Genomic DNA, 25,285 nt, shown 5'->3' with positions numbered 1-25,285 from the left:
ATGCTGTGCTCCTCCATGATTATACCCCAAAAACTACAAGTATGGCTGATTTCATCCATTACATGAGTTTATTTTCTCTACGGATCCAAAAAATGCTAACGTTTCTCCTTGTATTTCCCCCCTTAAATAGTGTTTAGCAGCATAAAACAGGTGGAAGAAAAAACGGGCCTATTGTTAGCCTAATTGCCTCAAGGTCGCATTACAGCTCCGGTTTCAAGTTGCTTTCAAACTGTAGCCCACAAAAACCCCGGGCATAATCCGACTGCCTCTCTGAGGACCCACACAAAGGCCCTACGTACCAACATAGAGGGAGTCTGTTATCAAATAAACACTCAGGTCCAACACAGGCAGGCCGCCCTCGGTCGAGTTGTATCTCAGAACCTAGCTCTGTTTCCCTATGTTTAGGCGATCTGAATGAGAAAAGTCTAGTAACCTAATTCACAAAGGGAAACTGCTCCGATGTAAACACCATTATGTCAGTGGATGAGGTTGCATGTCTGACTATGAACCTGACCTATGACTGAAAAGTGGATTAGTCCATTGAAGTGGGTGGTGGCAGATGGGTTAGAGCCCTTCAGCTTTGAGAGTTGCTTTGTCTCTTTAAAAGAGTGTGTTTACAACAGACCAGTTTGCAACAGTTAGCTAGGGCGTTGGTGGACTCACTTTGCGCTGAGTGATACTTATAGTGCAACATAGCTTTTGGTAGACTTCCTGCCACAGGAATACTGAAGAAAGAGGGGTGGCAAAACCTGAGTCTACCACCTTCATCTCCTTTCCTTCATGATCACAGATTTTCAAGCAAGTTTATAGGTGAAAGCAATATTGTCATCTATCTGTTCATCTTTAGTTGAAGAAGTAAAGTAGGATTAGACAGTTAAGGTAGAAACACACCTGTAGGTAGAGAGGAGATGGGAGCTGGGCCACTGCCTTAACTACAGACCAGGAGACAGTTGGGGGTCTAGGCTGTCCAGCGGCCATTTTTTCATTAGGCATATCTAATGATAATGCATAGGGCTGGGGCCTAGCATAGGGGCACCCTGCCCTGCCGAAAATTAGACTGCAGACTCACCCAACAAAAGAGTCATTCCGTCCTCACAGCGACACCGGCACTTTCAATTTAAAAACCTGTCGGTTGTTTCTTCACCAAGTGGAAATTTCCACTAAAATCCCCCTCTCAGTGTGTATTAGTGAGAAGACTGTCATTAAGACCTGGTGTGCTTTAATCACTGTATCTGTTTTTCCCCCGTGCTGTGATTTGGAACAGTTGTTAAGGTGAAATATCTGATAGACAAGTGAAGAAAATAACAAAGAAAATGGGAATTGTATTTTTCTTTACGTTACAGTAACCATTGACACCAGAGTTGCCAGTGAAGGACTCAACTTTTTCCACTCCTCTGAGAGTGTGTGTGTTGCAGATGACCCTGAGGCCAGTTTATTCCCTTGATGACAGTTTCATACCCTCAGCGTACAAGGGCCTGTCCTGGTACCATGTGTCAGAGCAGAGGTGTTTGATAAGTGGATATGAGTTACAGGCAGGGGTGAGGGGTAGTGTGTGACACAGATAACCCCTACAGATGGGCAATGGTCACGATCTAGTGTTTCAACCCACTCAGCTCGGTGTGTGTGTTCGTGTTTTACCATTCCATGAGTGGGAGAGTGAAACGAGAGGCCCTGACCTCCAGCTGCACTGACATCAGCTCTCATCACTCCCCCACCCAATCCTCCTCCATCCAATCCTCCTCCACCCTCACCCAATCCTCCTGCACCCCCACCCAATCCCTGGTAGATGAGGGGTGGCATGATGCAGGGCAAAGATGCACCATGGAACAGGCGACAGGGCGACGCCCCGTTCTAACAGGGGCTTTTAAGATCTCATTCTAGCTTAGGGACGCACCCCCCTTTATTCTGAAATGACCGCTTTCAAACCAATCGAAGGACTTAAGTCCAGCGAGGCCATGTGCCCAATGGCTGCCATTGGAATCTGGTAATATTAAGGGGAGGGAGAAGAAGAGAGAAGGAAAGAAAGAGCGAGAGCTTTGTCCATAAGCTCTCTGTCCATAAGAACATTGGTGGGCCCTACATGTATTCTTTCCACAAACAAAAGGCTAGCCTTCCTTTATCAGCTGTGAAATGTAGTGTTTACTGCCTCAAAGCAATCGAAAATAAACAGAAAGCAGTAGCTATAGCTAAAGCCCAGGGTTCAGAATAGGAATGTCTGCCTTGGTGGTCTGCTGCCCTGATACATTTCAGTGATGATAATGTTTTTTTTGTTCGGTCGTGTGTAGGGCCTTAAGAATACTACAACGTAATCCCATTAGCCTAGTAGCCTACCTGTTATAGCTATTTAAAAAGTGAGGCTACTGCAGAGGGCTTGTCAGCAATATCAACCGTGTCTTCTTGGAAAGCAAGACTGATAGGCCTATGTTTTGTCTAAATGTCTAACCTGGGGATCTCTGATTTATAGACAATTATCTCCATGAACTTCGAGGAAGAGATTGGAATGATAAGGATATGGAGCACCCAGTAAGGCCAAGCAAAGTGAGATCATCTTTCCATGTTCTTGAAGGACAGTTTATCGTCGATAAATGCTAAACTTTTACTGCAGAAGGGTCGAATTAAAAGCTTTTTGAAGAGGTCAACCAGGAAATGTGTTGTCCCTTGTCAACAGACTCGGCGTGTAATGACTCACCTGCAATTTTGTGAGAATGGCCTCTTGCATCACATCAGAATGCATGACAAAGCACCCTGAAGGAATCTGTTCTCTAAAATAAATATTCATTTTGTAAATCCAGAAAAAGTCAAAAGTAATATATCGTCTGCATTAGAATGTATGCACAACCATTACAACTGATGAGTAATCTTAAAATAGTTTCTCAATATTCCATTTGAATAACCCCTCCCCTCCCCAGTTCAGACTTTGAAGATCCTACATTGGCCTTGAAGTTTGTCAGGATTTGGCCAGGGTTGTTCCGGGTTTTGGTCACTAGATGCCCCCATTGTGCTTTTTGACCTCATGTTTTTTCCCTTGTTCCCCATTATTATTTGCACCTGTGCCTCGTTTTCCCCTGATTGTATTTAAACCCTTAGTTTCCCTCAGTTCTGTGCTCTGTGTTTGTATGTTAGCACCCAGCCCTAGTGTTCTGTGTATTCTTGTCGATTCTGGTGGATGCTCTTGTGGAATTCTGTTTTTATTTTTGAGTATCTCTTGAGGCTTTTTTGTGCTATTCCTACCACCTTTTGGATTTGCCATTTTTTGTATTGAAGGACTTCTCCTTTTTTACTTTATTAAATACACCGTCTTAAGTACTGCTGTGTCTGCCTCATCTTCTGGGTTCTGCTGACTATTCGTGGCTCAGTTGGTTAAGTGACTGTTTCTCACTCCGGAGACCCAGGTTCGTAACCGGGTCCTGACAGAAACACAGAGCCAAAAATGAACCCAGAGGCAGCCAGTTCCCAGGACCTTTTTGCCATGCTGTCCCACCACCAGGAGACTGTCCAACGCCACGAAGCCGCCCTGGTTGAGCAAGAGGCCTTAATGGCTAGACATTCTCATCTTCTGTCGGAGATGCTGACTTCCATTAAGCAAATATCTGATCGTCTTACCCCGGCAACAGTTCCCGTCCCAGTACCTCAGATTCACGTACCCATGGCAGTTAACCCCCTGGCTGAACCTCGTCTTCCACCTCCCCAACGGTTCTCAGGTGATCCAAGTGCTTGTAAAGGGTTTCTCACCCAATGTTCTCTCTCCTTTGAGCTACAACCCTCGTCGTTTCCCACCGACCGGTCTAAGATCGCTTATATCATCACCCTGCTGTCGGAAAAAGCCCTGGCCTGGGCTACTGCTGTGTGGGATGCCCATAGTTCCTGCTGTGCCAGCTACTCTGCCTTTGCTGAGGAATTCAAACGAGTGTTTCAAGGCCCAAGCAGTGGTTCTGACTCAGCCAAACAGCTCCTGACTCTCCACCAAGGTTGGCGCAGCGTGACGGACTATGCCATCCAGTTCCGCACGGTGGCAGCAGCAAGTGGCTGGAACAACGAGGCGCTCACGGTGTGCTTTCTGAAAGGCCTTTCCGACACTATCCAAGATGAACTGGCCACTCGGGAACCACCGGACAATCTCGAGTCCCTGATCAAGTTGGCCTCACGCATTGACCAGCGTCTGAGAGAGAGAGAACTCAACCGTAGACCTCTAGCCCCTATCAGTCCCAGCTCTGAGTCCCCACCTTTATCCTCGCTGGCTCCATCGGAACCCATGCAGATTGGACGCATCTCCCAGGCTGAGAGAGACCGCCGGATGAGGGAGCGACGCTGTCTATATTGCGGCAAACCGGGCCATTTCCGTTCCACGTGTCCCGGGCTCCAGGGAAACGCTCTGTCCCGTACAGACCGGGGGGAACTGTAACGGGAAACATAACCTCCTCCCATCCGTCCAACTCCCGTCTGCTCATTCCAGTCACCCTCTCCTGGGACAACCACAAGCTTCACCTTCAAGCCTTGGTAGACTCTGGAGCCGCAGGTAACTTCATGGATGGTGTCTGGGCGAAGGAGAATGGCGTTCCCTCTGAACCTCTAAGTGAACCCATGAGGGTCACTACATTGGATGGAAGCCCTTTGGGATCTGGACTTGTCACTCATGTCACTACCTCCTTGCGACTTTCAGTTTCACAACACCAGGAATTGATGAACTTTCATTTGATCTCCTGTTCCGAGTTCCCTCTCGTCCTTGGATACCCCTGGCTTCACAGCCATAACCCTCACATCGACTGGTCTGTGGGCACTATCAAGCAGTGGGGTCCTACGTGCCAAGCTACTTGTATTTTCCAGAATTCCCAGAGTTCTACTCCCGAGTCTTTAGAATCCATCGACCTGACCCGAGTTCCCGAGTGTTACCATGACCTCAAACTGGTGTTTAGCAAACAGAGGGCCACCATGCTACCACCCCATAGACCTTACGATTGCCCCATCGACCTGTTTCCGGGCACTTGCCCCCCCAGGGGTCGGATCTTTTCCCTATCTCCACCCGAACGAGCTGCTATGGATACCTACATCAAGGACGCTCTGGAAGCAGGCCTCATGCGCCCATCCACCTCCCCGGCGGGAGCAGGGTTTTTCTTTGTGGCCAAGAAAGACGGTGGATTACGTCCTTGCATCGACTACCGGGGACTCAATGCCATAACCGTCCGTAACCGTTACCCGCTACCCCTTATGGCCACAGCCTTCGAGCTGCTCCAGGAAGCAGTTGTTTTCACTAAGCTTGACCTGCGGAACGCATACCATCTTGTGCGGATCAGACCTGGTGACGAGTGGAAGACCGCTTTCAACACGCCTACTGGTCACTATGAATACTTGGTGATGCCCTTCGGCCTGACCAACGCCCCAGCGGTGTTCCAAGCGCTCATAAACGATGTGCTTAGGGATATGCTTAACATATTTGTGTTCGTTTACTTGGATGACATCCTCATCTTTTCGAGCTCCCTTCAAGAACGCACTAAGCATGTCAGACAAGTACTCAAACGCCTCCTGGACAGCCATCTGTACGTTAAGCCGGAAAAATGTGAATTCCATTCATCCCGAGTACAATTCCTGAGATTTGTAGTGGAACCCGGTCGAGTCCAAATGGATCCCAGGAAGGTAGGGGCGGTAGCGGATTGGCCCACCCCCAAATCCTTTAAGGAAGTTCAGCGTTTCCTGGGCTTCACAAACTTTTACCGCAAGTTCATCAAGAACTTCAGCTTGGTGGCAGCCCCTCTCTCAGCTTTAACCAAGGGTGGCAATGCAAGGTTTTTGTGGGGAAGAGAAGCTGAGACGGCCTTCCAAGGACTCAAGCAGCGCGTTCTCTCTGCTCCCATCCTGATACTACCGACTACGGATGAACCATTTGTGGTGGAGGTAGACGCATCAGAGGTTGGTGTTGGAGCTGTCCTGTCTCAGAGGGGTGAAGACAAGAAGCTTCATCCGTGCGCTTTCTTCTCACACCGGCTTACCCCGACTGAGAGGAACTACGATGTGGGGATCGTGAACTCCTAGCGGTTAAGATGGCATTGAAGGAATGGAGACACTGGCTCGAGGGGGCTTCTCACCCGTTTCAAGTGCTTACGGACCACAAAAATCTGGAGTATATCCAGCAGGCGAAGCGGTTGAACTCTAGACAAGCTAGATGGTCTCTTTTCTTCAATCGATTCCAGTTTATCCTCACCTATCGGCCCGGGTCGAAGAATCTCAAACCGGATGCCCTGTCCCGAGTCTACGCTCCTGCCATTCGAGATGACACGGACATGCCTGTCCTTCCTGCTGCTAAGATTGTGGCTCCGATCTCGTGGCAAGTTGAGGATACCGTGAGACGTGCTCAAGCTAGCGAACCGGATCCGAAAGGAGGTCCTGCCAATCGGTTGTTTGTCCCCAAGGCAGTGAGGACTCAGGTCCTTCTGTGGGGGCACTCCTCTCGCCTCACCTGTCATCCGGGCGTAGGTCGCACCTTGGAGTTCATCCAGCGTAAGTTCTGGTGGCCTACCATAAGAGAAGACGTTGCCACTTTCGTCAATGCCTGTCCCGTGTGCTGCCAGGGCAAATCTTCTCACCTCCGCCCTCAAGGACTCCTTCACCCTTTACCTGTTCCCCACAGGCCCTGGTCCCATATCTCATTGGACTTTATTACTGGACTTCCTCCATCCCATGGCAATACTACTATCCTAGTCATAATCGACAGGTTTTCAAAGGCGGCCAGGTTCGTCCCTCTGACTAAGTTACCTTCTGCCAAGGAAACGGCTGAGTTGGTAATTAATCATGTGTTCCGAGTCTTCGGCATTCCTCAAGATATGGTTTCTGACAGAGGTCCCCAGTTCGCCTCAAGGTTTTGGAAGGCCTTCTGCCAACTCATGGGGGCTTCTGCCAGTCTATCTTCAGGGTACCATCCGGAGTCCAACGGCCAAACAGAGAGGATGAATCAAGAGCTGGAAACCACCCTCCGATGTATGACTCGTGACAACCCGTCCACATGGTCATCCTTTATTGTTTGGGCCGAATACGCGCACAACACCTTGCGCTCCTCCTCCACTGGTATGTCCCCGCACGAGTGTCAGTTTGGCTATGCTCCTCCATTGTTCCCGGACCAGGAGGCAGAAGTCAGAGTGCCTTCAGCCTTGAAGTTCGTCAGACGCTGTCGGCTTATGTGGAGGAAGACCCGTCTTAATCTTATGCGTTCCTCACAGAGGTACCAACAACAAGCCAACAGACGTCGCCGTCCCGGGCCTACCCTGCGCCCCGGCCAGAGAGTCTGGCTCTCCACAAGAGACTTACCTCTACGGGTGGAGTCTCGCAAGCTGTCCCAAAAATACATCGGTCCCTTCAAGGTTGCCAGGAGAGTTAACCCAGTTTCTTATCGCCTACACTTACCCAGATCCCTTAAGATTAATCCCACATTTCACATTTCATTGTTAAAACCTGTTTTTTCTCCCCTTGTCCCGGCAGACAGACCTCCGCCTCGTGTCATTGGAGGCCAGCCGGCTTATACCGTCCATCGGATACTGGATTCCCGCCGGGTGCAGCGGTCCTGGCAGTATCTGGTGGACTGGGAAGGCTACGGTCCCGAGGAGCGCTCCTGGGTTCCTGCCAAAGACATCCTGGACCCTGACCTCATTCGTCAGTTCAGGGCCCTCCACCCTGAGAGAGCTGGTAGGAACGTCAGGAGCCGTTCCTAGGGGGGGGATTCTGTCAGGATTTGGCCAGGGTTGTTCCGGGTTTTGGTCACTAGATGCCCCCATTGTGCTTTTTGACCTCATGTTTTTTCCCTTGTTCCCCATTATTTGCACCTGTGCCTCGTTTTCCCTGATTGTATTTAAACCCTTAGTTTCCCTCAGTTCTGTGCTCTGTGTTTGTATGTTAGCACCCAGCCCTAGTGTTCTGTGTATTCTTGTCGATTCCGGTGGATGCTCTTGTGGAATTCTGTTTTTATTTTTGAGTATCTCTTGAGGCTTTTTTGTGCTATTCCTACCACCTTTTGGATTTGCCATTTTTTTGTATTGAAGGACTTCTCCTTTTTTACTTTATTAAATACACCGTCTTAAGTACTGCTGTGTCTGCCTCATCTTCTGGGTTCTGCTGACTATTCGTGGCTCAGTTGGTTAAGTGACTGTTTCTCACTCCGGAGACCCAGGTTCGTAACCGGGTCCTGACAAAGTTAATAGTAGGTTGTTGACTATTGGCTCATTACATAATACGTTGCTTTCCAGGCATTTTAATAAACACGCATAGTCTTTGTGGAAGGTAGGCTATACACAATACAAATAGAAAGTCTGAAAATACCATGATTGTGTCATGAAAAGTTGAAAAGCTGAGCTCTGGTGTTTGGCTGTAAACCCAACACAGGAGGCTACTGAGGGGAGGAAGGTTCATAATAATGGCTGGAATGGAGCAAATGGAATGGCATCAAACCATGTTTGATATATTTGATACCATTCTACTGATTCCACTCCAGCCATTACCACGAGGCTGTCCTCCCCAATTAAGGTGACACCAACCTCCTGTGAAACCCAATGTAAGCATTTTAATATACAGAATGTGTTTTAAAAGAGAAATTAATTACTCTGAAACACCCAAAGTGGTTCTTCAACCTGAATATCTGTGTTTTTAAGAGTGTTGTGAAAACCCTTTTTGGGGTTTCAGTGCATGTAAAAGGCAGCATCAAAACACAAAAACAGTGTTTCTCATACAATCAATGATTTATAAATACAAATGGTTTATAGCCTAAATATTTATTGATAAGGGACTATGGAGAATATTTTTTTGTGGAATTCCACCTTCATTTTTTCAACGCTTTATTTAGACAGATTGGAAACAGGGGGGGCAATAAGATGGTACATTTCGTTGGAATTTTACCCACTCAACCACACAGCAAGAAATGATTATGGGTTGAATTGAAAGTGACAAAACAACAACAACATATACTTAATCAAAATTAATGCAAGTAGTCCAGAGCCTGTGGTCTAGCGATAACTCACCTGGCCTAGTCCCCCCCTCTCCAACTCTTCAATCTGTTTCTCCCACCTATCTGTATCCCCTCTGTCATTTCAGAACTGTCTCAATAAAGTTTCAGAATATCTTTAAAGTAAATGTATGTAAGTTGCTTAAACTATTTGTTAATTCAATTTGACCAAATTAATGTAGGAATAAATCCAACTGAATATGTTGCTCAAAATGTAAGTATCTTTCATGAGGATAACCAAAGAGAGAAAATGTAGTGATTGAACTTATTGGAAGTCTTTGGTTTTAATTACCTTGCATTTCCTATCTTTCCAAGTGACTCTGTTTTTAAAGGATTGTTGGTAATTCCCAAAAATGGGACTTTATGATTTTTTCACACAGTATATGAAGTTTGAAGATAGAAAATTATATGTATATATTAGTATTAAGCTTGTTGTGCCATGACGTGTAATGGATCATAATGAATGAATATCAAAACCGTTAGACAAATTGACATTCAATGAGCACAGCAGAGAATTCCCACAGAATGTCATGGTTATTAAGAGAAGAGGTAAGGTAAGAATCTTACATTTTTACAGTACACCTGCCTGTTTGTGCTGGTGGTTTGAAAACTGTTTGATAATGCCTGACAAAATGATGTAAAATGTCCACTTATAAAATACTTAAAACAATGGTATACATTATGACACTTAAGAAAAAGGGATCAAATTCTGCACTAGACAGAATTCAAAACATCATAATGGTGTTTCGAAGCTTTAGAGTGAAAAAACAACACCAAAAGAGAAGGTATCTAATTCTGCACTAAACAGGACTTGAATAACCAAAATAATGTTTTCAATCTTTTCTGTTAGTGCTCCCAGTCCCTAGCAAGGTGTTACACAACACTTGATGATTTTGTGGTGTTACAACACACCATGTAATGTTTCGAAACATCTCAGGATGATGTGTTTCAATACTCCAGCAGTTCAGGTTTCATCTCCTTCAAGTTGGTGGCAGCTCAGTTGCCTCAAGTTTTGGTGTTACAAAGCACTTAATTTTAAGTGTAGGTGGGATAATGACCAGGCAGACAATTACCATAAGTTGCTGATGTTATCTAAACTCAGGAGATCAGTTGAAATGTGTGTAACTGCGCTGTCAAGTTGCTAAAAAGAAGAACTCCCCTCTGCCTTCAGCCACTTCAAAATGAAATTATTTTCAGCCTCTCTTTTTGATGAGGCTACGCCTGATATGCGGGCATCAAAGGCAAGCCCAACAGCTGTCTGAGAGCCTGAGGTTGACTGTGGTAAACTTCTCTGAGGTGAGCAGAAATCATGGTCTAAGATGGAAAGACGAAATAACACCAACAAAACCATGCCACACACATTCCATTGGAATATAGACAGGTCTACCACATAATTCCACCCGTCAACCTGTGATTTAAAATGCTAATTGAGTAAACCCAAAATATTGGCACATTAATTTGCATTACTTTAGAAATTGGGAGGTTAATTGAAAATCCTTAGATTTTTTAGGTCAAACCCTTCAGAAACAACCGGCTGACCTCAACCATGGCAAAAAGGCTTGTTTGGGTTTGTGTGACTCCCGTGGTGATGCATTTGGTGCGGATTGGAGACATTGCTTTTTCTGAGTCTGTTGCGCATTGGGGGAGGAAAAGTATGCTTTCTACTCTTTCCAAGCACGCAGGCCTAAAACATTTCCAAGGTAAGATGAAAAATATAATTTCTCCAATAATGCCAAATGTATTTATCTTACGACATGTCCCCTAGCCTATACAAAGCTCGTGCAGGGACATGGGGGGAATGCGACATACAGTGGGATGTCCTGAAAAGTTCAAAGGACTCCCCTCTCCAAACCTTATCACATAATTTGGTGCAGTCATCCGATTGTAAATAAGTGATGTAGAAGTGCATTGTCTAATGGGGCACAAGTTGGAGACGGGCGTCTTTATTCTGTCGGCATGAGCCGCCGAAGACAAAGGATGGAGACAGACGGTCTAACCTTTGATTCTTCCGAGAACGGGTATCGCCATGTGTCAGTGTATAACCCATCGTCCACAGTCGTGCCCCGAACGCTAAACCGTCGGATACATCTGGATCACTTCTCAACTGTCTCCAACAATCAATTTCAACTATCCGCCCAGATGGCAATTGGATTAGCGAGTGTCAAACCACCCCACATGTTAAACTAATTGACATAAAAGTGAAATTTGAGCATGGTGTAGCCTATCCCCAAGTATCCCATGCCGAGGTCTATTTGGTCTCTAATTGTTACATTATTCTTTATGCTTATAAATGGCAAAAGGTGATCTTCATCTTACAAAACAGCTATGTTGAGAAATTACTAAAGTCCTTTACTCAAGTGTGAATCAATCCAAGTTGGATAATGCCAGACCGAACATTATTTTATTTGGGAGAGACAGAGCATCAGAAAGATTCCTCTGTTATAATGAATTGCAACAATTACTTGAGTACATTTTCAAAAGTATCAGACCCAAACATGTTAATACAAACTCAAAACAGTCATGGACCTTTGCTGTCAACTTTTCATTTTTCACAACCCATATTATCTGATAGATTTACTGATAGATTTATACATAAAAAAAATCTAATTCTTACTCAAGGGACTTATCTAATAAAATCATTGGTTTAAAGATCTATGTAAAGAGGTGAATTAAAATCAATGCACATTTCTGATTACTTCGATTGATTCATAACAAATCAGTGCTGTGATAATTTCACACAGTGCTCTGTTTAAGTACACAATTTGAGCTTCTTGTGATCTGCTCAAATGTAATATTGGAAGGCAATTTGTGTTTGAATTTTTTATTTAAAATGTATAATAAACGCAATAAATATTACCAGTAAATAAACTTTATTTTTATTTTTTATTTTTTTTATACTATTTTCTCATTTTAAAAACCTTATACAATCTAATATACATTATGAAAAGTTGTACAGCTTTTTATTTATGTTTAAAATAAGGACTCACTTTTATATGTAGATATAAATATATATATATATATATATATATATTTTGTCAAAATATATATATATATATTTTGTCAAAATATATGATCATATTGTCAAGGAAACCAAAAAATTAGACAAACATACATCGCAACATAAAAGTTATAAATAAAGGTCCAAGTGAACATTTTTGGGAGTAAAGTAGGGTCTTTTCTTAGCGTCTGTGCTGCCTGCCTAAAGTTGCCCATAGTCAGTGTTAGCGGCAACCGCACCCTTCCACTACCATTTCCTGGTAGTTTTTTAGGACCACCTTGTCATGTTCGTCCAAGTAGAGCATGGAGATGGCACTGAGCTCCGTGGGCACGCAGCAGGCTTTGGGAATGTTGGTGTTCACCGAGTTCACCAACGTCTGCACGATGGCGTGGTTGGTAGAGTTCAGGTGGTCTGCCAGGGGGAAGGGGCACTCCCCATGGCAGTAGTATGCCTGGTACCCTGGGGGCGCCACTATCCAGTCATTCCAGCCCACATCGCTGAAGTCCACGTACAGCGCGTGACGGCGGCAGTTGCGGTTGCGCTTACGCCCCCGCTGCTTTGGGCTGCGCTTGGCCCGGCGCGTCAACGGGTGGCCCTTGCCGTCGTGGCCGAAGGTGACCAACAGGGGACGTAGCTGCTCCCAGTCCTCCCCGGGTTCCTGGTGCAGTGAGCGGCTGATGCGCACGTGGCGGCCCTGGTGGCGCGGTGTCTGGTTGAGGTGCTGGACCTCCACAGCCAGCCCGTGGTTAGGCAGGCGCTCCCGTGTCCAACGCAGCACGGCGGGGCTCACGTCGAAGCTCTCCCAGCGCGAGGCATTATGGCGAACCAGCCGCGTGTCCAAGAGCCGCGTGATTAGCTGCCCGGCCCGCGGGGGCTTCAGAACCTCATACACGTTTATCCGGTGGAGCCCCTCCTTGTCTCCCCCGCTCCCCGCAATGGCCTCATCGATCTCCTCCCGGAACAGACGCAGCTCGGCCGACGAGAGCAGCTCGTCCTCTGGGATGCTGCTGAGATTGAAGAGGAAGCGCAGCGGGGCGGCCTCGCCATTTTTCGTCTGAAGATCCCCCGGATGAACCCGCTCCATGTGCTCTGAGAAAGAAAACCGGACACAGTCAATGTCAGCACTTTTATCAAGGGAGTCTGTACGAGCTGCCATCTTGACTCTGATAAAAGCATCTATAGGTTTGATTTAAGAGTTCATCCTTGAACTGAGTGAAGTGATTGCTTCAATTCAGAATCCAGTTCAATAGGAAAAAACTGTTAACCTAAGTGAGCTCTCAAAGGAAAGACCTTACATGACAAATATGGTAAAATGTGAAAATATTGAATTTCACATCCCTTCTCTCGTTACTATTTACTTGTTCCCTCCAAAACGATTACGCCCCCGGTTGTTTAAAGCAGTTCCCTTTCTGTCAATTGTCAATCGTCAGTGTAACATGCTTTAACTATACTTCCTTATCTATCCATAAGGACCTTCCAGGACTTCCCACAATGCCTTTCTCTGAGCGCTTTGATGAAACATGCATTACTTAGAGGGTGGTGATTAACGTACAGGAGCTACAGTATAAACATAGTAGAGGGTAGCTATTCCATGCAGTCTGCAGATTTCTGGCAAGATCACCATTGTTGGGAAAGGAATGTTGTGTCTACTATTTTTCTGCTCAATCTGGCCCTGTTATTTCACACCGAGGCCTTAATCTTACCCAGGTGGTTTGCATTATTAAAACCTGCTGTGTTTTTTGATTGGCTCTGCAGTTTGTTAACTGGGGACATTTATCATTTTCATCATGAATAATCATTACGGATTCCCACAGACAATCCTTTGGTGGTGGGGCAGCTAAGACTAAGTGGAGGCCTGAAAAACAGTTTTTTTTACCATAGTTCAAATTCCTGCAGTATTCCATGGGTAATTGCATCTTTAACCTCAAGAGGTGTCTTTGCATTTTTCCCTGTACAGTTTCTCCCAATGAGAAACTAACATGTTAAGCTTATCACATAGTTTTCCTTCCATAGCTCCGTCATAGTAAACTTGAACTTGGTGCCTTGAATAAGTACAGTTGAAGTCGGAAGTTTACATACACTTAGATTGGAGTCATTAAAACTTGTTTTCAACCACTCCACAAATTTCTTATTAATTAACAAACTATAGTTTTGGCAAGTAGGTTAGGACATCTACATTGTGCAAGACAAGTCATTTTTCCAACAATTGTTTACAGACAGATTATTTGATTATTTAACTTTTAATTCACTGTATCACATTTCCAGTGGGTCAGAAGTTTACATACACTAAGTTGACTGTGCCTTTAAACAGCTTGGACAATTCCAGATAATTATGTCATGGCTTTAGAAGCTTCTGATAGGCTAATTGATATCACTTGAGTCAATTGAAGGTGTACTTGTGGATGTATTTCAAGGCCTACCTTCAAACACAGTGCCTCTTTGCTTGACATCATGGGAAAATCAAAAGAAATCAGCCAAGACCCCAGAAAAAAAATTGTAGACCTCCACAAGTCTGGTTCATCCTTGGGAACAATTTCCAAATGCCTGAAGGTACCATGTGCATCTGTACAAACAATAGTACACAAGTATAAACACCATGGGACCACGCAGCCGTCATACCGCTCAGGAAGGAGATGCATTCTGTCTCCTAGAGATGAATGTACTTTGGTGCGAAACATGCAAATCAATCCCAGAACAACAGCAGAGGACCTTGTGAAGATGCTGGAGGAAACAGTTACAAAAGTATCTACATCCACATTAAATTGAGTTCTATATCGACATAACCTGAAAGGCCGCTCAGCAAGGAAGAAGCCACTGCTCCAAAAATCGGCATAAAAAAGCCAGACTACGGTTTGAAACTGCCCATGGGGACAAAGATCGTACATTTTGTAGAAATGCCCTCTGGTCTGATCAAACAAAAATAGAACTGTTTGGCCATAATGACCATTGTTTGGGGCGGCAGGGTAGCCTAGTGGTTAGAGCATTGGACTAGTAACTGAAAGGTTGCAAGTTCGAATCCCCGAGCTGACAAGGTACAAATCTGTCGTTCTGCCCCTGAACAGGCAGTTAACCCACTGTTCCTAGGCCATCATTGAAAATAAGAATTTGTTCTTAACTGACTTGCCTAGTAAAATAAAGGTAAAAAAAAAAAAAAAAAAAATGTTATGTTTGGAGGAAAAAAAGGGGGAGGCTTGCAAGTCAAACAACACCACAACACCATCCCAACTGTGAAGCACAGGGGTGGCAGCATCATGTTGTGGGGTGCTTTGCTGCAGGAGGGACTGGTGCACTTCACAAAATAGATGGCATCATGAGGGAGGAAAAGTATGTGGATATATTGAGGCAACATCTCAAGACATCAGTGAGGCAGTTAAAGCTTGGTCGCAAATGGGTCTTCCAAATGGACAATGACCCCAAGCATACTTCCAAAGTTGTGGCAAAATGGCTTAAGGACAACAAAGTCAAGGTATTAGAGTGGCCATCACAAAGCCCTGACCTCAATCCCAAAGAAAATGTGTGGGCAGAACTGGAAAAGCGTGCGCGAGCAAGGAGGCCTACAAACCCGACTCAGTTATACCAGCTCTGTCAGGAGGAATCAGCCAAAATTCACCCAACTTATTGTGGGAAGCTTGTGGAAGGCTACCCGAAATGTTTGACCCAAGTTAAACAATTTAAAGGCAACGCTATCAAACACTAATTGAGTGTATGTAAACTTCTGACCCACTGGGAATGTGATGAAAGAAGTAAAAGCTGAAATAAAGAATTCTTTCTACTATTATTCTGACATTTCACATTCTTAAAATAATCAGTGATCCTAACTGATCTAAGACAGGGAATTCTTATATGGATTAAATGTCAGGAATTGTGAAAAACTGAGTTGAAATGTATTTGAAATGTATGTAAACTTCCGACTTCAGCTGTATCTTATTACTTTGTAGTGATTCTAAAAAAATTGACTAAATTGAAGCGGCATATAATGAAATTTATATAATAAACAACTTAGTTTGATCTTATTTATCCAGCTCAAAAAAAGTCTCCAAGCATGTTATTAGCATAGTTTGACAGAGGGAAACAAAACACCCAAAGAGAGCAGTAGAAACAGATCTTCAAGATAGCACACACACACATTGCATCATAGACAGGCGGCTGAGCCTCCTTGTGCCTGAGTGGCCTTGGTGCTGTGCCGTGTTAGACAGTCTGTTAGACAGGCCCCATTAAGGCAGACTAATCCCTACTCCCCTGAGGGCAGACATGTTCTTCTTCAGCCCTTCAGCTCTGCCTGCTCGTCCATCCACTACACTAGACTACTGTCACACCGTTTTTGATCTCTGGATTACACAAGACAAATATCTGATTTAGAGCACATACTTTATCCACATATGTTATGGGAAGGTCCTTGTTGCACATACATAGCCTACATGTTTACCTCTCTTTCCCTCAGTTTTACATGAAGCCTGTTTTAAAACTGTTCTTTCTGACTAAGCTATCCATATTACACTTACATCTTGTATAGTTGTCAGTATACACTTAGCATCCATGCTAACATATCTCTCTTACACAAACTGTGGATAACCAAGGAGCGTGAACGATCTTTAACTTTAAGAACATTTCAATCACAGTGCAGCTGGCTCACCTGCTCTTTCTCTTCACTAATGATGCGAGAATGTGTTCAGTCTCCGGTCTGTTGTGTGTAGAGTATCCTAGCCTATTCATTGATGATAGGCCCTGCTTTACTAAAGTTGCAAGCCAAGAAATGTCAAAATATATCATTTCACTGCGAGATACACAGTTGAAGTCAGAAGTTTACATACACTTAGGTTGGAGTCATTAAAACTCGTTTTCAACCACTCCACAAATTTCTTGTTAACAAACCATAGTTTTGGCAAGTTGGTTAGGACATCTACTTTGTGCATGACACAAGTAATTTTTCCAACAATTGTTTACAGACAGATTATTTCACTGTATCACAATTCCAGTGGGTCAGAAGTTTACATACACTAAGTTGACTGTGCCTTTTAAAATGCTTGGACAATTCCATAAAATGATGTAATGGCTTTAGAAGCTACTGATAGGCTAATTGACGTAATTTGAGTCAATTGGAGGTGTACCTGTGGATGTATTTCAAGGCCTACCTTCAAACTCAGTGCCTCTTTGCTTGACAAAAACTGAGTTTAAATATATTTGGCTAAGGTGTACGCAAACTTCCGACTTCAATTGTAGCTTTTGATTGGTGATAGGTCGGCCTAGCGCACGGTTCTGACTCCTTCTGCCTGGTGGCTGACCTGCCTATATATACACACTGTGTCCCTCACCTCTTTCTCTGTCCCTTGCTAGCTAGCTATGAAAAATGAGTGTTTGTGTTCTTGGAAGTACGGAAACGAATCAGTCTCCTCCGTTCCAAAAATACAGGAGTTGATTACTAGCAGAAGATGTTTTTTTATTTCTACTAAATGTCTTGGTAAGTCACGGTATTTAATCAACTTGAAAGTACGTTTTTTAGGAGAGAGTGGTCAGCGTGCAGGCAGCTCAAGATTATTTGATTGACAGTTCTGGTCGCCTAGTGAAGCGGCATTCCTTTACAGAGAAGTGGTGCTTCAAAACTATCTCCAGAGAGGATTTTGTGTCTGCATTTAAAAACAGTAGTGTACCTTTACAGAGAAACAAACATGCCGTAGTCGATGCGCTTTCCAGGGTATATAGTTGTGGTAGATATAACCATTATTCTGTGTTGTGAATTGACGTGGAAATGTATGATTTTTTTTCTTATGGTTTTAACGATAAGTTAGAGTTTGCACTCCAGCTCTCCAGAGTTCTCCAGTCTGTCTGCTCTGCTCCCAGTGCACATATTGTTGGCAGGAGGGACTTTATTTAGAAGGCTACAGAGTAGCATTAAAGATAATTGCATGTGGAGGAAGGTCCCTCTTAAAGGGCCCTAGCTCCATCTAACTGGTGGAGACATGAGAGAGAGGCACACTACTGCTGGTCAAGGGCTTTTTTTAAGCCCTTGTGCTGGGTGGGGTGAGAAGTGTAACTCAATAATATGATGGTATGCTTTTCCTTGAGCTGCTAACCAAACACACGGCTGGCTTTGTCGGACCGCAGATTCTCTCAGGAGTAGGGGAACTTGTCTGACTGAATTCTTGCCCCCTCTTTGGCCACCATTTTGTGACCACATCCTTAGATTTCATAGTTTATGTTAAAGGTGGGAGGGGATGTCTTACATTTATGTTTAAGTGGTGTAGGAAATGTCGGATTTTCTCATTATTTTTTTCGATGAGAGATGGGGATTCTTTGCTTACGGGTCCACACCCAGGCTAAAAAAAATAAGTTCTGGGAGATATGTGTTGCTGCCATCACTATTGGAATGTTATTGAATGGGGTGGATTGTTGATGTCCAGAAAATAAAAATGGTTCAAGATTATTTTTTAGGGAAGGCAGTGCTTCATTCCAAACCATTTGCTGTTTCAGGTGCTGGTTGGCCATTTACCTTGACTTACAGTAGATTTTCTATATCGAGCTCTGTACTTTGGATTCTATAATGGGGCATACGTCATAGACATGCACTGTAACTGTACACTATGAAATATGCACCTTTCCCATACTCATCAGAGGAAAGGTTATATCACCTCTGGATATCCACATGTACTCAAAATCCATGCAGATCGCTCTTTCTGATCAATATATTGATTAGGTTTGGGGCATAGGCCTGGGCCCCTCTGTACAGACAGACATTTACCCACCCACTCTCTCTTTACCTTCGTGGTGGAAGCCCCTCACGGTGTTGGCGCGGCTAGCCGACCTCTCGGGGTACTCAAAGGCGGCATCATGGGCACCGGCCTCCTCGGCCTCACCCGACTGCAGTCGGTAGAGGTCCAGTAGGTAGCGTGGCACGGTGGCCGAGCGGCTGGGCCGCGGTCGCCTCTGCAGCCCAAACATGTGCAGCAGCGTGGCCTCAAAGTCCCGCAGCAGTTCATGGCTCTGACCAGCAGTCCGGCTCTGCAGGCCCGGGGCTTTCTTCTTCCCTTCCTCAGGTATCAGACTAGCATGGTTGCTCTCTCCCAGCAGGACTTGGCATAATAAAATGACCATCAGCATTCGATTACCAGGAATCATGATGTCTCTGGGAAGGCAAAAATAAACAAGTGGTTGGTAGAGGGAGGGAGTTTAAAAGAGGACATGGAGTGTGTGAGAGAGAGAGGGAATAGAAAGAGAGAGTCTGTTATAAAGTGACATTCAACATTTGTCTACCCTTCCTAAATCTCCTTTTTCTAACATAACATCCACCCCGCAGGACCCTTGACTAATGTTCTCACTGTAAATGTCCTCTAACTGGTTATAATTGTCCTGTCTAGCTTGTTTACAGTAAAATGGCCTCCGATCAGATATCTTCCCTATGCAGTTTATCTCTGGCGACATCCTCCAAGAGTTAACAGCTGGTTAAAAACACCGCTTTTTTAATGGAATCTGGGGGCCATTATTGTTACCCTCTCCCTCTTCCACTATGATTAGACACATAGGAGAAACAACCCTGGGGTCAAAGCAAAGTCTTAATTCGTTAAGTAGCCGAGTCCCTCATAAGTCTGACCCAACCAAGGAGTCAAAGGACCATGTGCCGCACATTCCACCAACATTTTCTCTGTAAAGGTGAGATTAGATGCTTTTCCTTTTCACTAGTGCCACAGAGTTATTTCATATAAAAAATATGACCAACCTCAAATCAATGTTCTAAGAAAAAGAAAGGGAGAAATGCAAAAAGCTGTGGCAATGGTGTCACATGGCATGAATTGAATAAGCGTGGTCCACTTACCGACAGAAAATAAAGCATGGGAAAACAGTCCATGTTTGTTGGGAGCCAGCAATGGACGCGTTCCTCAAGGAAATGTTACGTGGTGCTGGGGGGCTGCTTGAGAGCGTTGGAGTGACCCTGTTCCTGAAATTTGCAGAAGAGAAAAGGGACATTGTAGTCATTGTAGTCTAGCCAGCGTAGAGGAAAGTACTTCTGGCTTTGACTTAACATGTATGTATGTGTAACCCAGTCTCTCTTTAAGGATTTTCACACAGACACATGGGGTAAAAGGTTACGCTAATGTTCTCTTTTCTGTAACTGGCAAGTAAGGGCAGGGAAACTGACGAAAAGCAGTTCCCAGAAGTGTGATGCATTTTCAGACACCACACATTAAATAGGCCAGAAAATGAAACAGCAAAAACACTTCATGTAACAATATGATTTTTAAACGTTCTACTCCATAATCTTCAGACTTTAGCAGACATATGTTTAAAAGAGATCAAGCCACAACACCCATCCACACTTCATAAGCAATTTGTCTGTCAATTGAAAAACAATACTGTCTTGCTGTTTTTTTGAGGTAGTAGGACCAAGTCATTATAGAAAGCATACATTTACATAAACACTGCCATGTCTATGCAGAACACAGACAGGCAGACAGAGTAGATGGACCCTCTTGTCCTCCCTCCTCATTAAGGCCAGCTATCAGATGGTTCATGATAGCTCTGTATTGATTAGTGAATTAATCTGCATCCCAATGGCCTCAAAGGAGGCCAAAAGCGCTTTTTCAAGAAACTTAAAGAGCACCCCCCCCCCCCAACCTGTGTGAGCACCCATCAAAAAGAGACCCCCCCTTGGTCCCCCCACCCTCCTTCCCTCAGTTGTCCTGAGATATGTGGAGCCGCTGATGACAGGCCTGCTGCTCTGCTCTTTGACCAGACCGGCATCAATAGGCCCAAGGCCAACCACTATGGACTCAGCCAAGTACTAATGCTTTTCTATATGCTGTCCTCCTGTCCTGCCTGCAAAAGTGTAAGTTAGTGTGTAGGTACATATAGTATGCCTATCTTTATCTTTAGCACATTGAAGAAGATCACTGCATTTTTATACTGTAGTCTCAAACCTGTGTGATATGAGTCTGTTGCACCTGGCGGTTTGTTTTCCAACCTGATCAAAAGCATTATTTGCTGTGTGAATGTTTTTATGTACCGGTATGTACATGTATTTTTACGCTGCACAAGAGTAGCACTTCGAGGATGATAAAGATCTATTGAATTGAATAGAACCTTGTTTTTCCAGACCAGCCAGACTTCACACGAATTTGCCACTGCAGTATATTAACAACAAGAATCGTGTTATCCAATACAATTCACTCCAGATTGTCACGGCGAGGCAGTTCTAGAACTGAGACAATTCTCTCCAATCCCTCTATACACAGTGTTCTGTCCTGTAGATGGTTTACACCCATTCTGTGGATCTATGACATCACAACAAGAGGGACTTGGCCCTAATGAATCTCTTGCTTAAACACACATTACTGAATCACACTAATAAAATTAACGAGTGTTTGTAAAATAGGGCCTGGGCAAACAGTACCACAGAGCAGACACTTCGTCTCAATGGGTGAGAGCGACTCTGTGAGCATTTCGTCATCAGTTTGGAGCCCATTCCACTGGAACTGGACCAAGCGCTACAACAGCAAAGATGCACATTAACAATAACGTCATGTCCACACTCACTGTGTGTGTGTGTGTGTGTGTGTGTGTCCGGGTTCATATCTCAGTGTGTATCTTTTTCCCTCCATGGCTCACTGTACATGTAATCAAGGAAATCTTTTCACTTTTTTTGTAACAAAATTAGACATTGACCTTTGTGCGACCTTGTGTTCTTGGTCGTGACACAAGGTCCTGTGTTGTGTGAGTGCTGACTGGTGTGTGTGTGTCTGCCAACCCGTGAGAACCATGGCGAAGAGGCAGTAGGGTTCTGAAAATGATCAGCTCTATTACCCATGGGGTGGAGGGATAACGTGTGTGTGCATCTCTGACAACAAACGCTCATTGTGCCGAGAGGGCCTCTCCCATGATTACAGCGATTCAGACCGCTAAAAACAAAACAGTGACTACAGAACTTCTTACAGAGCCACGTATTAAGTCGGTGTATTCCCCAAGTATGTTGACAACCTACGGCAGGTACCCTAGCAGTTAAAGGCGTTGGACCAGTAACTGAAAGGTTGCTGGTTCCAATTCCTGAGCCGACTAAGTGAAACATCTGTTGATGTGCCCTTGAGCAAGACACTTAACCCTAATTGCTCCTGTAATTTGCTCTGGGTAAGAGCGCCTGCTAAATGAGTCAAATGTAAAATAAAATTACTGTGCCAGCTGATCTAAAGAGCATATAGGGATGTAACCAACAATGATGCTCATCACATTTTTCCTCGTTCTGCTCGTATATTGTAATAACTACTGTATAAGAGGGTGTCTAAAAGGATAAATAACTATATGATTGAACCCTTTTATTGTGTTGGGTTATTCAGCTCATCAGCTGTGAGGCAGGCCTAAAGTAGCGGAGAGGGACAGTCCGGGAGAAAGCGCAAAATTCCAAGTCTGAGTTTTGAACCGAACAAGGGACAGCGCCATATTTTGCAATGAATGTATTGTTGCCCAGGGTGCAATTAAGCCTGGGCAGTTTGCTTCCTCTGGTCTGGCATAGTCCTCCTCCCTAGGCCTTTATTTGACTCCTCTCCCCTCTCTTTTTCTCTCTCTCCCTCTAACCAGAGATAATGTGATCAGACTATGCACATGGCCCTTTAGATGTGTTTCCTGAGGAATTTGACAGGGGGGCCATTAAGTTCACAGAAGCATTCATATTCCATGTTTCTTTTTTGTAGAGTGGATTTCTAAAAATTCATTTTAAAAACCATGGTACACTCGATGGGTAGGTACATACTTGGTTGAAAGTAAAGCCTGATAGCTCTACTCATTTCTGACAATAAGTTGTGTACAAGAACAGCAGCAACATGGTTTTGAAGACAGTTGTGTCTCCAATCACAGTCAATAATTATCAGTTGATCTGTCAAATTAGCATTTTATATTTTAACATTCTTATCAGTTCATTAAACATTATGTAGTGTTTTTCCCCATTGAAGTTGTAATGAAAGTGAATGGCCATATCTTTAGGGCCAAGAAACAGTTTGATGTGACAGCAAAATTATTGAAGCTTGTGCCAAGGCAGGTTCATAGTTCATCGTTGAATGATAAATCTATAACCGCTAATGATCACATTTTGTATTCATCCCTTTCTTCGTTTGTTATTCTTCTTTTTAAGCAATAGGCCTAAGCATCGGTCTGTTTGTACTTAGCAAAGAGGCCAACTTCTCAAAATTAAGAACAGATACGTTTACTCTTACTGTCAGCTCCATGCCCAAATCTTCTCTTAGAATTACTTGCTGTAAACTGTGGAATTCTGGTGGAGCCATTAGTCATCAAATCATTAATTCAAACAAACGAGTAATGTAATGATTGAAACATTTGGAATAGGCTAGTGTAAATGGATGCGGATTGAGCAGTGCGAAGGTAAGGCTACATGCGTCGAAGAGGTCAGTTTGAGCCTGTAGTCCTGTAAATATTTACGGTAAACCTGCTGTCCCTCATTGTATTAATGAGATTTTCTACAAAAACGTCTAAATTCGATAGGCTACATAGACTTTTATGAATTTGTGTGTGTAAGCCATGTGTTTGTAGTAGCGGTATAGATTTTTTTTTTAATGGTCCTACATAGCTTCGTCCTACGTTACCATTACGTTTTAAATCCAGGCATTTGTTCTTAAATATCCATTGGGTATAGAAATGATCCTAATATTTTTTTTAATAGCCTAATTGAACTGAGGAACTTAGCTAAATTTACGCATGGAAGACCAGTGTCTCTTTGTCCAGGGGTGTCTAATCAATAAAAGTAGGCTTCGACTATAGGCCTACATATGGACTCAGTCCAAAAACGGACAAATCAGTAACAACCTAGAGATAAATGTTTTGATGAAAACATGCGGGTAGCCATTCCAAACGGTTACAAAATAGAAAATACGCGCACAATACTGTTCGTGCAGGTGTCTAACCCAGAGCCAATTTGTCAACAACCACAAAAAATATCATAATCTATTTATGCAAGTTACAACAGTTAAAAACTCAAAAAGTAAGTATTCGTAACCTTCTTTAACAGAAAAGTACCTCATTAGTTGTTTCTGTTAAACACTTACTGACACCATTGTCCTAGCGTGCGTCAGGTATACCTTAATCAATGTATTTCACTTCGGATCAAATTATTTTCATGAAGTAGTTTCAGTAATCCGATTAAATGCAATGGGATACATTTAATGTTCAGTATCACGAACATTATACTTTGTTGATAGGCTAACATTCTCAATTCTGCTATTTCAATCATGTAAAATGGCTTTACATTTGTTTTTAAATGTGGCCCGTCTGAGCCTTCTGCAATTTTGTAGCCTAATCCTGTACGGTACATGGACAGATGTAATGTTCTAGGATATATTGTTATGTCAATTTATCGAACATGCTACAGATATGAAGTTGAGCGGGGCTTACCATCAGTAGGGGTACAGGTAGTATCCTCGAGAAAAGTAAATACGACAAAAGAAAGTGTGAGCTCTCCACACGCAATGGAAGTCCAGGTGTAAAGCATGTACTGCAAACGCCGAATTAATTTATGGAGAGGTACGGTGGTGCTTTCGGAACATTAATTCCTGAACGACCACTCTAAAAAAAACAAGAGGCGAGACGATGACCGAAGCGGTAGATGTATGTTTGCAGCGGGGTTCCTATCTCCAGAAGTTCATGAGGGCGGAACACTGCGAGGACAGGCGTACTCTCCAACTGATCATGCATCTATTGCCCCTTGCCGTTTTTATGTGTCCGCCCTATTTAGCCTTCATGCCTCCTCCAACCCCCTCCACCCCCACCCCCATTCCGCCCCATTCCGCTGTTTCAAACACCTAAGATAAACCCCCTCCACTCTCTCGAAGAGAAACACATTATGCGCAATATGTTTCAGACTAATAATGAGTTGAAACTTTCTAATATTATTTTTTAAATTGCATTTCGACCTGTAATTTGTCTGAAATATGTAATACAACATTGCTACCCTGCTAATTATTCAGATAAATGTTTAATGCCAAACCTTTTAGTGCGTTCTTTTTTAAAAGCATGAGCGCGTTATTATGTTTTGACTGCATCTGGTCGACACACCACCCCACATAGCCTAAATTGTCCATTCAATATGTATTTTTTGACTGATGTGCGCGGAGCTGCATGAATACACTTCCACTCCACATTAGACCCATCACATAGCTAATAACGGCACAATTGCGTGTCCATTACGCCTTTCTATTTCTTCCTCAATCTCAATGTCTTTCCTTGCCAATGGATAAACTATCTGTTCCCTTTCCTCAGTTTATCTGTTTACTGTGTTCCTATGGAAACGATCATCTGGGGTTCAAGGAAGCTTTTTT

At 43.9% G+C, this 25,285-nt stretch overlaps 1 protein-coding gene across 1 annotated transcript; it reads right to left on the bottom strand.

The window, feature by feature from the left end:
- Positions 1-11,362: 11,362 nt before the first annotated feature.
- On the bottom strand, positions 11,363-24,661 carry LOC135508067 (bone morphogenetic protein 4-like). The gene is made up of 4 exons (XM_064927991.1): positions 24,363-24,661; positions 19,786-19,908; positions 18,734-19,098; positions 11,363-13,067 (listed from the first exon to the last, which is right to left on the bottom strand). The coding sequence occupies exons 3-4, from the start codon at positions 19,089-19,091 to the stop codon at positions 12,202-12,204; spliced, it is 1,224 nt and encodes a 407-aa protein (XP_064784063.1). The 5' UTR covers positions 19,092-19,098; positions 19,786-19,908; positions 24,363-24,661; the 3' UTR covers positions 11,363-12,201.
- Positions 24,662-25,285: the final 624 nt, after the last annotated feature.

This window comes from Oncorhynchus masou, chromosome 21 (genome assembly GCF_036934945.1).
Source record: "Oncorhynchus masou masou isolate Uvic2021 chromosome 21, UVic_Omas_1.1, whole genome shotgun sequence".
Taxonomy (NCBI): Eukaryota; Metazoa; Chordata; class Actinopteri; order Salmoniformes; family Salmonidae; genus Oncorhynchus; species Oncorhynchus masou.
The sequence above is the reverse complement of the archived record's forward strand: the minus strand, read 5'-3'. Positions and strand labels throughout refer to the sequence as shown.

Coding starts and splice junctions, on each gene's coding strand:
- LOC135508067 (XM_064927991.1), bottom strand. CDS start 19,091: ATGATTCCTGGTAATCGAATGCTGATGGTCATTTTATTATGCCAAGTC. Junction 13,068..18,733: donor GAGGGGCTTCCACCACGAAG/GTAAAGAGAGAG, acceptor TTTCTTTCTCAG/AGCACATGGAGCGGGTTCAT.